General features: G+C 36.7%; 1 protein-coding gene across 1 annotated transcript; it reads right to left on the reverse strand.

The window, feature by feature from the left end:
• Positions 1-5,796: 5,796 nt before the first annotated feature.
• On the reverse strand, positions 5,797-11,522 carry LOC135730781 (E3 ubiquitin-protein ligase TRIM39-like). The gene is made up of 6 exons (XM_073812221.1): positions 10,930-11,522; positions 10,749-10,844; positions 10,424-10,657; positions 10,196-10,346; positions 10,091-10,117; positions 5,797-6,403 (listed from the first exon to the last, which is right to left on the reverse strand). Exons 1-6 carry the CDS (start codon positions 11,488-11,490, stop codon positions 5,853-5,855), a joined length of 1,620 nt encoding a protein of 539 aa, XP_073668322.1. The 5' UTR covers positions 11,491-11,522; the 3' UTR covers positions 5,797-5,852.
• Between the last annotated feature and the right edge of the window lie 4,458 nt (positions 11,523-15,980).

The raw sequence follows: 15,980 nt of genomic DNA on the forward strand, positions 1-15,980 counted from the left end.
ATGGGTGGGACCCACTCACGCTAAAGACCTATTACAGATCAGTGGGTGGGACTTACGAAAATATACGAACACAGATTTAAAAAAAGATAATCCGCCATCTTTATGCTAAGCTAAGCTAACAGACGTTGTGGAGCAAGCCAGACTTTATGTTACAATAATAGCGGAAGGTAATCGATATGATATGGAAGAGGGTGATTTCGCAAGCGTGATGCTCTAATCCGCTGTTCATTGCACCTTTATGAGCCACAATACAGCAAAGAACATAGGCAGATGGAGGAACAGAAGCCCGAGGAGTAGGCCGGAGCCTGGGCTTCGGCTGCGTAGAGGAGCCCGGGGAAGATGCCGCAACCCTCAGCTTCTGCTGCGTAGAGAAGCCCGGACTGGCTCGAGCTTGGACAGACTAGTATTGCATGTACTCTTGCTGTGTGCTTTCTGTACAACATTTCCGCATCAGATCAGGATATGGACATTTGTTTGGTGAATGGTCCCAGACAAGAGAGGTACTTTGCGCGTGTTTGGGTGTGTTTATTTCACAGACGTGTTTCGGCTTACGAGCACAATTGCTGAGCCAGCGCGTCTGTGGAGTATACATTAGGGTGACCATACGTGCATTTCTTCCCAGACCCGTCCATTCCAGGATTTCGGGTGCGTCTTTTGAAACTCGTATTTGTCGACCGCATACGTCATAGAGGATTATTATTATAGAAAAGCAACCGTTACATTTTAAGGTAAGAATGAAAATTGTATATCTTATGTTTTTAACTGAATGGCGTATGCGGTCAACAAATACGACTTCCGGAAGACGCACCAAAATCCTGGACGGGATGCGTCCGGGAAGAATGGCACGTATGGTCACCCTAGTATACATATTTGTGCGGTGGTCGCGTTTGTGTGCAGAATGCAGCATTTTCTTCTTTGGCAATATACATGTTTGGCCAAGCACTCTCAAAAATCAAAAATATATCAGAAACTGAATGAAGCTTGCTCCTACTCAAGCTTCGTACTGTATATGGACAGCGGCGTCCTTGATACATATTTAAAAATCCTAAACTGGAAGCGACAGCCAAAGCCTGCAGGGTCTTATTTTTAACTACAGGTACTAACAAGAAAGATAACATGGATCCAGGAAGTATATTAAGTAGGGGTGACCCCGAATAGTCGAAGATTCGATGCATCGATAGGAGAAGCCTGATTCGACTACCAATCTCATAGTCGAATCGTCGCAGATGTGTTATGAAATGAGGATCATTTAATTTAGGCCGTATGGGTGCACACATTATCTGATTTCACATATAACAGCTTTCTCACAATATATTAATATACTGCATATTATGATAATGCTGCAAATAATATGTGAAGTAGCAGCTTTCAATAAATATTTTTAAAATGCGTTAATAAATCCAACAACCCCTGTGACCGGACTTCACGTCCATAAGAGGTCTCTATGTTATTAAAGCCTTGCCTCTTTGTTTCGACATTTAAAAGACAAAGCTGGCAAATTAAACTATGTCTTTCGTTCTTTTAATAATTTCTATATTTTATTTTATTTATAAATCACTTTGGGTTATCTGATTTAACTATTTGGCTTGTGTTTTGTTTCCGTGCACTTGAGGCATTTTGCATATTTGTTCTGCACTTTGTTACTTCTGACCTTATTTTATTTAAAAAAATTGTATTTATTATAAACGTAAATTCCGATCTAATTTAAGTATGTAAATTTTGGATAGCTTTTCGTTGTATCGATGTTGCGCTATTGCGTGCTGGCCATGCTTGCGCATGTAATTTAGCCGAACGGTTAGGTGCTCTGCGTCTCATATTTAGGAGTTCATCAAACTAAACATTAAAAAACGGATGTTTTTCGACGAGTATAAGTTTTTAAAATGTATTTAAAACATATATTGTCTATCTTAAAGTTAAACTACAAAACAGGTAAGCCGTTTTTTTTATTTCGGTGATGAAACGGAAACTAGTATCTGCACCGAACCTATTTCTGCCTGACACGAATGTCTTTCTTGTGATTTAATAATATGGTCAGTCGGTGTTTACTTTCAAATGATAGCAAAGAGATTCCTGAAATAAATAATATCATCCGGTCTTTCTGTATCTAAAGTGAATACAGAGATGATCAAAGTCAAAGCAAGCAAGCAGGTATTTCTGTGCTAAATAATAACGCGTAGTGTCTATATAATCATTAATTTCAGTGTTTTTCTTGTTATAAATTAACGTTTAATGAATTGTAAATAAAGATTAGTTTTTATCATTTACAGTCACAATCACAAATTATTTGTCATTTCTCATTTGTCGGGTTTTTTTTGGTCATGACTGCTTTGACGCGCTATCTCCAAATTAAATAAAAACACGTAATTGTAGCCGGAGTTTCCAAGGCAGGAATACCTTTGTTATTTTTTTAGGTTTAGTTATCAAAATGTATTTTTGTGTGATGTTCTGTAGATCGTGGCTTTAAAATGTTATGAGGAATAATTAAACAAATGTTGCCTTACATTTTACCTTAAAAAAAATATATATAAATGCATCGTCAGTTTTGTCTTCGTTTATTACTTGAAAGACAGTTTTGGTCACTTTATCAGACAGTTGTTTATGTGTGCTGTTTGTGAAAGAAAATAAAAGTTACCAATTTGTACCTGGTCTGGCCCCCTCCCAACCCATGCATACAAACATAGATGATTCGACTATCGGTCGACTATGGAAAGATTCGAAAATTCTGATTCGAAAATGTAAATCCTTAGTCGAGGATACCCCTAATATTAAGTATGCATTAACCCAGTAAAGCATAAAGAAAGTAAAACTGAAATACTTAGACTAGCTTTTCAGATGTTCTGCTGTTATTCTGTCCTGCCCACAGGCTTTCCCTGCTGAAAATACAAGCATCAAACCAGCATGGGAATTATGCTGGTTTGATGCTGGTTTAGCTGGTGGTCACCAGCATACCAGCACCAAAACACAACATATGCTGGTCTTGCTGGTATGACTAGCATGGGATGCTGGTGCTAATGCTGGTTTGGTGCTGGTTTAGCTGGTGCTAATGCTGGTTTGGTGCTGGTTTAGCTGGTGCTAATGCTGGTGCTGATGCTGGTTTAGCTGGTGTTCACTAACAAACCAGCACCAAAACACAACATATGCTGGTCTTGCTTGTATGACTAGCATGGGATGCTGGTGCTAATGCTGGTTTGGTGCTGGTTTAGTGCTGGTTTAGCTGGTGCTAATGCTGGTGCTGATGCTGGTTTAGCTGGTGTTCACTAGCAAACCAGCACCAAAACACAACATATGCTGGTCTTGCTGGTATGACTAGCATGGGATGCTGGTGCTAATGCTGGTTCGGTGCTGGTTTAGCTGGTGCTAATGCTGGTTTGGTGCTGGTTTAGCTGGTGCTGATGCTGGTTTAGCTGGTGTTCGCTAGCAAACCAGCACCAAAACACAACATATGCTGGTCTTGCTGGTAAGCTGTTTTTTTCAGCAGGGTTATTCATTTTATGTTTATCAATAGCATAACATACTTCCTTCGGCCTGATGATTACACCATCACTGTGTGATATCTCGCCCAAATTAAACACATCACTTTTCACATAGTTAAAAATGTTCTCATAGTGTATCCCTTCCAAAGCTCTGCAATGTTTCCAGGTTCAATAATGCCATCAATACTAGAAGGCAGTGGCATTTTGCTGTTGTTAACCACTTTCACCTGGGCCATAGGTTTACCTGCTAAGACCCATCTTTTAAATGCATCTCTTGCCTCCATATGAACATCTTGGACATAATTATTCCACCCTGGTCTTGCAATATGTTGTTTCACCACTTTACTTCTTAGTTGGTCACTTCCATCAACTAAACCGTTCACAATTCTATCATATATTGCACATAGGTTATTATTGTGACTTACGTTCTTACAGTTGCTATCCACACACATAATTGCATCACCAACCAGCCATGGAGAACCCAAAGTTCTGCACATTTTTCATCTACCTAATCTAATGCTTGCAGTCTCTAATAAGCTAACAAGTTAAATAAATTAGGTGTCCTCCAGGAAAGGTTTGAGAAGAACCACTAGATCACAAATTGATTATTTTGTTTTAAAATTCAATTAAAAAATGATCTTAATGTCAGTGTAAAAGTGTAATGCCAGAAGAAGCCAGGCAGAGGCAGCAGATCCATACACAAACAAACTTTAATAACCATAAAACTAGATACAGCAAACCAGGGACCACAAAGAAATAACAGACACTAAACCATATACACCAACAACTGACAAAGGACAACTAAAACACTGGGGCTATAAATACACAAGATAACAAGACACAACTGGGAAACAATCAGCATGAGGACCAATGAACAAAAGAACTACAAAGAACTACAGACATGGATGACAGACAGAACTTCAAAATAAGAGACTCAGACAGGGGAAACACCAGACTGTGGACAAAAAGTATTCCTGAACCAGAAGGACAGCCCCTCTAATAAGTAAGGTCCTGATCACACTGTCGGGGCTTATTTCCCAATAACTACCGGCTGCCTCTACATTATCCCGCTTATTACACGGCTACTTGCCACATAAATATGAATTCTGGACATGAATATGAATTTGAAACATTTTATTGGCATATTTGTTTTAAATTAACATGTTTATCCTTCCGCGAAACTTTGCACAGATGCATAAAATGATCGTAATACCTTATTAAGATCATCTGCTTCACACTTGTCTGTCTCCATTTTTTTCTCTTTAACCAGTCTTTGAGAAGTTTTAATGCCCATTCTGTATTTTTTTGTGTGTTGGCTTCGTAGCTGTCATGTCATGCTCTATTTTGTGAAGTTCAGTAGCTGTCTGTGTCTTGTCGTGGTTGTCGAGTGTTTGTCACAAGATGGCGCCAAACAGACAGTAATCTTTATTGATCTTTATTGGCGCGGAGCGATTTTACTCGTGCAAGTAGTCCGGCTATGCGTTATTATTTTGGAGCGGTTATTATTTGAAAAGAACGAACCTGCAAATGTCTCAACTGACCAATCAGAATCAAGCATTCCAGAGAGCCATGTAATAATTAACAATAGGGTACCAAAATCATCAGTGTACTGCTGCATATATAAAATAATGCATTTACAAAGCTAGACAATAAAGACAACTTTTACAAAACAATTTATACAAATATTATTTAGAAATGCACAGCACAATTCACCTACAGATTTTTGATGAATTATGTTCTGCTCACTAACACATAATTAAGTAATAAAATAATAAAAATTAAGTATTGTTGAATTAATTTTGATGATATATATTGTAAGTGTATTGTACACATTGAATTGTTAACACATTTTTGTGTAATTTAATAGTAAATAATTAAAATATTGTGAATAAATAAATGTAAATACATTTCCACAGAACCTTCCAAACTTTAAACATAGCCTTGTAAATCATGATTAAACTTGAATTTCAAGAACAAAATTTACAAGAAGATTTTGGAGACATGTGCCCACATACATGTCTATGCCTAATCAGACTTAAAAACATAAACACAGTACAGACAGATTAAAAGAAATAGCTAGCCCAAAATATTTTATTTTTATGTATAATTTTTTTAAAGCTGTTGAACACAAACAAAGGTATTTTGATAAATGATGGTAAGCACACCATTGATGGTATTGGCGTCCATAGTATTTGTTTTTACTACCATAACTGTGTGCTTTCCATCATTTATCAAATTTTTTCTTTTGTGTTCACCAGAACAAAGACATTTAAACAGGTTTGATGACAGAAATTTAACATTAACATAGACAACATTGTTTATTTCCTATGGAATCTGTACAAGAAAAACTAATATACTTCTAGTTAACATGTTATGGCTTTATTCACTTTGACTGACAGTTGATATTATTAATGGCATTTTATCTTCTTTGTTTTTACCAGGATAGAAATATGGATAGAGTTTCTCAGTGAAACACTGACCAGTATAAGAATAAATATGAGACCTGGACTCTACATCATAAAATGAGACCAGACCCTCCTCATAATCCACAAACACACCCACCGTCTGCGGTTTTATTTTCGGAGAGAGAGGAACAGAGGGAGATGCACTTGCCTGATAATCATTTCCTCTCCACAGACCCACAGTCCAGTATCCATTCTTAGGACTCAGAATTATGTTTCCTTTCCTCTTAATAGATTCGGTGGCTACTCCTAAATCCCAGTCTGTTTTACCGTTTACCTGAACCTCAAAGTAAATCCTTCCTGAGCTGAATCCCTCTTTTCCTAAAACACTGGGGCATAAGTCAAACCTTTCTGGGTTGTTTGGAAGGTCATGCTTAATATTTTCACTGACTTGCATTCTCACTTCTTTCCTATCTTCAGATAGCACGAGACATGCATGAGCTGTATCAGGATCCAGAGTCACGTCCACTGAAAGAGAGAAAAAATTGGAAAATTAAAAATAGATTAAATTACAAATGTAACAATACAGTCAGATTTTTTTATATATTTAAGTATTTGCCAAGTATAGATTTCCACAATATGTTAAGTTAAAATAATACAAATATCACAATGTACCTGCATACGACTGTATCTTCTTAAGATCTGTGGAGACTAATAACGTCAAACAACAACAAATCTTTATTATACAGTAAAGAGGAGCAAACAAGCACAGCTGATTCAATAATAAAATGCTGTGTACTTACACTCAATAGGTTCTGTCATGCTGCCCATTTTGACAACTTTTCTTGGTGGTTGTGCGAATTCTGCCATTATCTTCACAATCTTTAATAACTAATTACTCTATTCAAAATTAAGATGTCGACTTAATAGACAATAAAGCAGTGTACACATTCACAGTACAGTACTGCAATGAAGAGAATAACAGTGTTTAACTTTGTTGTAAATGTAAACCAATGTAAATGTCTATTAAACATGAACTAATCTGTGCCAAATTTAAAAGTCTTAAAATCGTTAAAATTTGTCAACTTGTTAAATCGAGTAAAGATGTTTACTCACCATTTTCAGACGTCTTGATCACTGAACGTCTAATGAAGAACTTTGACCAAATGATAGAGAATCAACCTTTGACCGTTTTTTACAAATGCTATAAAATCATCAATCTTTCATTTTCTTTCATGTTTATTGTGTTTATAAACATAATAAAATATTTATAATGAAATGAAATGGCATCTGCAAACAAATGTAAGTGGACCATCTCTTCTGCAATTACTAATATAACAAGCTGCCACATATGTCATTACAGAGTGACTGAAAATGCCAGTATCACATTAACCATGAATATTTTTTACTCAGTTTGTGTCAGATTATTGTCTTATCTTTTTTTAGAAGAGCGATGCTATTTGCATGATTATTTTTGTAGTTTCATAAATTATAAAATTCAGTATTACAATATCAAGTATTTTCAATATAAAGCAATATTTTTGAAAAGGTGAAATTTTCCTTTAAATACAGTTGCTGTTGACCACAGCGCATGTTAGTAGGACAAAGGTGATGGGTTTGATTTGCAGAAAACATTTACATTATACATGCATGCATTTAGCAGACCCGTACACTAAAAATATGAAAAATTATGTACCCCAGCTGCACTGGGACAGTACACTCTTAGAAAGGATTTACACATCTTTGTACGTTAAGCTTTTAATATATTATGTGTAATTTTGTGTTGATTTTGTGTTCAAATAGTAAAAGTAACACAAAATGTGTTGTTTCAATAATAAGATGGGTGGATTCTGGGACAACACATTAGGAACACTAACACATTAACACATTCGTTCTAAGAGTGTACCCTTTAAAAAGGTCTAAATATGTACCATTAGGTAAAGATATGTATACATTTGGTACCAATATGTACCTTTGATATATCAATATGCAACCTTTGGTACCAATATGTACCCTGAGGTACTAATATGAACTAGGTGCAAAGCTGCACTTTTTGAAAAGGTGAAGCCACAGTGACAGCTTGCATGGACACATTTTTTGACAGTGTATTTTATTCAAAGCGACTTACAAAAGTGAGCAAAATGACAGCAGTTCATCTTCACTTTTTTATACTCCAAAAAACAAAAGTGCTTTAAAACAGCGATGCCACTTTCTGTCCTTTTTATAACCTATAAGAACCTTTTTAGCTATAAAGGACCTTTTGTGAAACAGAAAAGTTCTTCAGATGTTAAAGGCTCTTTATGGAACCATTCAGCCAAAAATGATTCATCTATGGCATTGTGAATGCACCTTTATTTTTAAGGGTGTACAATGAAAAGTGCTACACAAAGTTACTTTCAAAATTTCAAAAGAGAACACACATTCTGAAAAAATATAGGTTTAAAGGCACTTTACATTGCTTCAGATAAATATGTCTGCCAGAAAAAATTCAAGGGCTTAAAGGAATGGTCCATTTTCTTAAAAGAAAAATCCAGATAATTTACTCACCACCATGTCATCCAAAATGTTGATGTCTTTCTTTGTTCAGTCGAGAAGAAATTATGTTTTTTGAGGAAAACATTGCAGGATTTCTCTCATTTCAATGGACTTTAATAGACACCAACAATTAACACTTAAATCAACACGTAACAGTTTTTTTCAACGGAGTTTCAAAGGACTATAAACAATCCCAAACGAGGCATAAGGGTCTTATCTAGCAAAACGATTGTCATTTTTGACAATAAAAATAACAAATATACACTTTTAAAGCACAACTTGAAATAATATTTCGGGTTTAATTTTAAAAAAGCAACCGTTCCATTTCAAGGTAAGAATTAAACTACAATGATTGTATGTCTTAAAAGAAATTAATCTTAATTTTCTAATGTATTTTAACTGAAATGTGAGAACCTCGATGACGTATGCGGTCGAGCAACGCGACTTCGGAGAACGAACCCGAAAACATGTTCGGGACGTGTCCGGCGGAACTGGCACGAATGGCCACCCTAATATCAACTGATACTAATTAATGTCTTTGTGTCAGTTTATTGTGTACAATGGTCCGCAAATGGTGCGTTTTATATATGTAACACGTGACCTCCCTACGTCACTACGCATTTACGTTAGGTCGCGCTGGAACGGAACTAGACAAGAAGTTGTGGTTTAAAAGTGCATATTTGTTATTTTTCTTGACAAAAATGAAAATCGTTTCGCTAGATAAGACCCTTATGCCTCGTTTGGGATCGTTTATAGTCCTTTGAAACTCCGTTGAAAAAAACTGTTAAGTGTTGAGTTAAGTGTTAATTGTTGGTGTCTATTAAAGTCCATTAAAATAAGAAAAATCCTGCAATGTTTTCCTCAAAAAACATAATTTCTTCTCGACTGAACAAAGAAAGACATCAAAATTTTGGATGACATGGTGGTGAGTAAATTATCTGGATTTTTCTTTTAAGAAAATGGAATATTCCTTTAAGCTTTTGTACTGCATGTGCCACCGGTTTGACATTTATCCTCATGTATAAAGATATTAATGACTAATTTTCTATTACAGGTGGGATGATCAGTGGAGTTGAATTTTGATCTCCATTAATAAAGCCTGGGCAGAAATATGGATAAAGTTTTTCATTAAAAGACTGACCGGTGAAAGAGTATATATGAGACCTGGACTCTACATCATAAAATGACACCAGACCCTCCTCATAATCCACAAACACACCCACCGTCTGCGGTTTCACTCTCAGACAGAGAGAGACAGACGGGTAGTCACAGGCCTTATATTCACTTCCATTCCTCAACCACAACGCCCAGAATCCATTCCTTGGACTTAAAGTGATTGTTCCCTTCCTCTTAACAGACTCTATGGCCACCTCCAAATCCTACTCAGTCTTCTCTTTCACTTGAACCTCAAAATAAAATTTCCCAGAAGAGAATCCCTCTTTTCCCAGGACACTGGGGCAAGTGTCAAACCTCATCGGGCTGTTTGAGACATCCTGTCGTATTTCTTCATATTTGGCTTGTTTCTCATCCAAAGATAAGAGCAGTTTAGGGTGAGCTGTTTGAGGATCCATAGTCACGTTCACTTAAAGAGAATTTTTGGGGTTTTAAAATATAGTCTGGGGTTAACAAAATTTTTTTTATTTATATAGATGTAAATGGGGATATAGCTCAGACTTGTACCTGCAAACAACTTTATTTTGCTTAGCTCTGTGGAAACAAAAAGTTTATTTACAAAAATGAATTTTTTTTGTGTCAAAATATCACAGCACACAATGCCAAACTCACCAATTCCTGTAACTTTCGTCACAGACAAACTTAGCGATTCCTGATGCTTTGTCAGCGCTTTCCTCACGGTATCCACGCTCAAACAAGGAGTGGTAATACTGATCTCAGACCAGTCCCTACTGTTTAAAGGGCTGCACAGGGATGGGTAACTCTACAGCAGAATAAAATCTATCGGTATGAGGAGTGTTGTATTGAGATAATATGAAAAGAGAGAGAGACTAAACTGACCTGTAGGAGGTGGATGTGATCTTCAGTATGTGAGAGCTTCTCCAGCTCATTCTCTCTCAACTTTAGTTTAGCGATTTCCTCCTCCAGCTCTTTAAAGAGATCTTCAGCCTGAGTCTCTGCTGCTTTCTGCTTCTCCTCCATTAGATTAAGCAGCTCAGACTGACATGTCTCAATGGAGTGCATCAGAAGAGTGAAGAGCTCAACGCAGTCTGCTTTCTCTTTGTTTATTTTTTGCTAAATGATACGATTATGTTTGTTATTGCTTCTAAACACAATAGAGCCACATATAAGGAAATTGTAAAGCATAAAGTTACTAAAGACTGACCCTGCTGAGCTGTACCGGTTTATTGATCTCTTCACTTCTCTTGATTCTGTCCTGAATCATCTCTTGAACCTCTGCCTGGCTCTTTCCAACCTGAGTCTGTGAATGAAAATTAAACTCTCTTTGATTCTAAAGATGCAATGCTATAAAATCAACCTTATTGAGAAAGACATTAATGCTTTACCTTCCTTTCTGCACTCTCTTCCTCTAAAGTAACAATGTTGTGAGTTTTGTGGTCTTCCTTAATGCAGAAAAGGCACAAACGCGTCTGATCATCTCTACAGAACAGCTCCAGCGGTCTGTCGTGATTCTGGCATATATAATCCTTCAAAATCAAATGAGGTTCGATCAGTTTGTGTTTCTTGAGTCTTTCTACAGTGTTATGAGGCTCTAGATGCATCTTGCAAAAAGTTACTCCGCAATCCACACAAGACTTTACAGCGCATCGCTTTATCTTTACACAGGCGTCACATGGAGTTTTTCCAGGTTGAATAGGACTTTCCCCCTGCTTCAGTTGATCAATGATGTCTCTGAACTCTCTATTGATAGCGATCTGGTCTGGTTTCAAATAAAAGTCTTTTTTACATAGGGGACAAGGACTTCCTATGCTGCTGTTCCAATGCTCAGTGATGCAGGTAATGCAAAAGTTGTGTCCGCACGGGATCGTTGCTGGGTTGTTGAAGACATCCTGACAGATTGAACAAACCAAATGATCTGCACGCAGGAAACTGCTCAAAGAAGCCATTTCTGATAAAAGATAGAAGACAACTACTGTACGAACACAGTATATGAAGTAGATCTCTGTCCCTCCCACTTTTGCAAACTCAACCTGTCAAACCTGACTTGTTTTGTATGTCAGTAGTATTGTTTAGGTAACAGTACACCAAATGATTTCTAATAAAAACAAATAAGAGATACTCATCATAACTCTGATCATTCGTTCAATGGCAGAAAATACTCCCCACAAGAACACACAAGCACGATTGAATGGATGATCTAACCATCAGGAATTTTACTAACAAATGAGCTTTTCTCCATCACTTGTGGGTTCATGTAAATGTGGCCTGGCGTGTGTGTCCTTACTGTTTAACTATAGGATAAAGGTTAGCATATTGTTTATTACCATCTGTTCCTCACTGTACACGTCATCAAATTTGTCCCTGATTTACAAGATATAACATGACCATGCAATTATATTCAACCTGTTTTTCCATATATCATTTGTGCAATTGTTCATCATGTTAATACATGATTCTAACAGCAATCGTTAAATCAGATCCAATCATTTGGAAAAATGTTCCTCTGAGATGCAAACTGAAAAACGGGATTTGAGAAGTTAAGTTTTGTTTGTGATTTTTGTGTTATTATTATTTTTACCCACAATGTTAACTTACTTTTAAAGCAACATGTAGTTTCCATGTAAAAATGACTTACAGCTCCCCCATGTGGTTGAAAAGCGCAACAGTGCCTGGTATCAGACACTCTTCTGCAGGCAGGGGGAGGGGCGGGGCTGTGTTTTCTACCCTCCACCGCCACTTTCAGAGTGTGCTTGTAGCAGCTAGGAGGCTGCTCAGGTTGCAGCAACAGTACAATTTGTCCAGTTAAAAGTTTGTTTATTTTAAATTTTAGAGACATTATTTAAAGTTAAAAAAACTACATAGTGTTGCTTTAAGAGAAAAAAGAACTGGAAACAAAATTCTGAACAATCTGTCAATGAAATTTATACCAAAAAGCAATTGTTTAACTATGAGATCAATTTATACAGCACAAGATTTTAAAGCAATTTGTTTGTAAATCCAGGGGCCTCATTTATAAAATGCTGCGTAAAAACCATCCTACATTTGATCTTACGATCATTTATAAAAAATGCGTACGTGTGATTCATAAACCGAATGTACGCGCAAAAAACGCGCGTACCCCTTTCAAATCTATAAATCGCAAATGAACTTGAACTTGTGCGCAGCCGAGCAGTTTCAGATCTCCGCCTTTAAACGATGCCTAATTAATGTCACAGACATATAAAAGAGCACTTCTCAATGTTTAAACCAAATTTCAAACAGCAAGAATGGCTTATATTTCCAAAAACCTGCAGCAATCAGACAAGCAAAAGTGCGTACGTCTGCTCAGACCCTGACGTGGCGCTAAGCACTTTTCCACGTCAAAGACAACTTTTATAAATATGCACTTTGCCGTGGATTTTTGCGTACGCAAACTGTACGATCAAATCTGTGCGTACGCACGCTTTATAAATGAGGCCCCAGCTGTAATGAACAGGCCAATGGTGTCACAGGGAATAATGGTAAAAAATTACTGTAATAAAAGGTTAACTGTAATGATGCTTACTATAATAAGACTTTATGTGCACAATTAGATATGCACATGTGTAAAAGCTTGCCTTTTTTGTGAACATTTGTATGTGCATGATAAATTGTCAAGTAACCTACATTTGTATGCATGCTGTTTTTAAAATGAAATAATCTACAATAGTAAAAAAAAATCCTTGTTGCACTTAAATTTTTAAGTTTTAAAACTTTAATTAACAAGTCATTTCAACTTTTTTGACTAGTGAGAAGTTGGTATAACTTCAAAATAAAGTTAACCCTTAATCAGTGTAGACTTTTCCTTCATTTTTTAAAAGTGTTATCTTCATCTCAGGAGCTTGAAACTCTGTGAGTTTTCCTAAAAAATCTATATCTAAACATGCACAAAAAAAACTGGGCTTGATTTGGTTGTTCTAAAGGTGTGTAAAAATATTACTATTGTTAAGGTGTTTGGGGTCACAATGACCCCATGTTGAAAATTGAATTTTTTTCATTTTGTTTGTCAAAAAAAAAAAGTAAATCCATTATAAATCTGAACATTTCTATAAACCAAGGCAGGGGCGTCGGACTGGGTCGAAAACCAGTACTGATTACCAGGGCCCCAAAGGAAGAGAGGGCCCTTGAAAAGTCTGACTATATTATGAGGGTGGGGCATGGGGGCCCATCAAGACTGCCTATGCATAGGGCCCGAGATGCAATGCCCCTGAACCAAGGTCTTGTCCTGGAGCATTAATAAAAAATGGGACGAACTTGCACAAACTACAAGATCTGCATTGCTTATGTCAACATCTGGCAGATGTGCATGGACTTTAGTTCATAATACAAAGTACCATCAGTGTTTTGCACTCTGTTTGTTCTTTCACTTGTTTATAAGCCATGTGATTGATTTGTATAAAAAAATTGTTCTGTGTACTCCTGTGAATTAGTTTATTGGTGCTGTTGTTTTGTATTTTCAAAATATGTGTTTGTTGCGTCATGTGAACCATGTGCGTCACGTGTTTTGTCAAAATAAGTGCCTGCTGCACACACGTCAAAACCGTTTATGACAAAAGAGACGCTCACGTTCACAAAATACACGCAAGACACTCCCTTAACAGTAAACTCTGATTATGCATTAGATTATGCGAGTATCTGGCAAAGCGAGCGTCTCTTTTATCATAAACTCTTTAGTCGCGTCTGCAGCAGGCAATTATTTTGACAAAACACGTGATGCACATACTCGACGTGTAGAACACATATTTTGAAAAAGGAACCACACACATGAAGGGCTACACACATTTTGTGACAACTTTGCATCGAGCGTCCCTTCGAAAAAAGAAGTCACCGGCTGCCACTGACATATATATATATATATATATATATATATATATATATATATATATCATAAAGTTGTGAGGAGAAGTTGAAGCCTGAGTCCCTATGGATCTCTATTGGATATATGTGGTCATTGCACTTTCTTTAATTAAAATTTCTAAAGTTTTTCCAAAAACCAGCAGATGTCAGTATTCTATCCCTAACACATAGAGCAATGTCCAAAAACAATTTAGATTGAATTAAGATAGACATTTACGTGATTTTTTTCTTTTAAAAATGTTTTGGCCTAGGTTAAGTAATTGTGCAGTAAATAGGTAAAAACTTCCAAATGTCCACATAGTTGAGAAGTGTCAGGAAATGGGGTAACACAAAACACGAACCCAGATGCGGACGTAACAAAAAGGGAATTTATTACAAAACAGGGGAAAAACCAGGAAAACAAAACCCACGAGGGGGCAAAACAAGACAAGGGAAGACCGTACTATGGTGGCCCTGAAGTGCAAACCACAACAACAAATTACTAAACAACAACAACAAATAAAAAAACACAACAACAAATTAAAAACACTGCAACAAATTAAAAAACAACAACAAATTAAAAAAACTACAGCAAATTAAAAACCACTACAGCAAATTAAAAAACACTACAACAAAATAAAAAACACAACAACAAATTAAAAAAACTACAGCAAATTAAAAACCACTACAGCAAATTAAAAAACACTACAACAAATTAAAAAACACAACTACAAATTAAAAAAACACAACAAAAAATTAAAAACAACTACAAATTAAAAACCACAACTACATTAACCTACCGGAAGAGGTAGGTATCAGTCGGCAACATGACACATCGCTGATTGGACGACACTGCAGTTCGGCTTTTGAACCGGAAGTTATTATTCCTGTAGCGCGTGGTTTGGAGAGGAGGAAGGACAGCAAAATGTTTTGCACAAACTGTGGAAAAGAACTGGTTGAGCCGTCCCCGAACTTTTGCAGCGGCTGTGGCAAAAGGCTTAAAGAAATATCTACCATCAGAGACACCCAACAAACTTCGAGTAAGTTAATAAGAATAGTGTAATGCTTACGTTGCTTGTGGATGTAACGTTAGCTTACTATATCGTTAGCGGTTTCCAGACCGTACCCTTAGCCGGCCCCAGCAGTCCACTATTGAAACGATGATAAAGTAGTACATTTATTACGTTTGGTCAAAATGGCACGCCTCACCTTAGGAAGTGGAGAGTAGTTGCGTCGTCTGTACAGTCCAGCTTCTTTTAAATGTGTCTTCAATGTCCACATACTCATTGAAATTACATGATTAGTCCTAAGCATATCCAATATCACCTCGTATGTATGTCCTGAATCAAAATACTCTTGAATAGCAGCTGCTACGTTTGGGTCATCTGTAACATTCATGTTTGAAAAAATGTGCTACAGGAAGAATAACTTCCGGTTCAAAAGCCGAACTGCAGCGTCGTCCAATCAGCGATGTCTCATGTTGCCCACTGGTACCTACCTCTTCCGGTAGGTTAATGTAGTTGTGTTTTTAATTTGTTGTTGTTTTTTAATTTATAGTTGTGTTTTTAATTTGTTGTTGTGT

The sequence above is a fragment of the Paramisgurnus dabryanus genome, chromosome 2, assembly GCF_030506205.2.
Source record: "Paramisgurnus dabryanus chromosome 2, PD_genome_1.1, whole genome shotgun sequence".
In the NCBI taxonomy this organism is placed as follows: Eukaryota; Metazoa; Chordata; class Actinopteri; order Cypriniformes; family Cobitidae; genus Paramisgurnus; species Paramisgurnus dabryanus.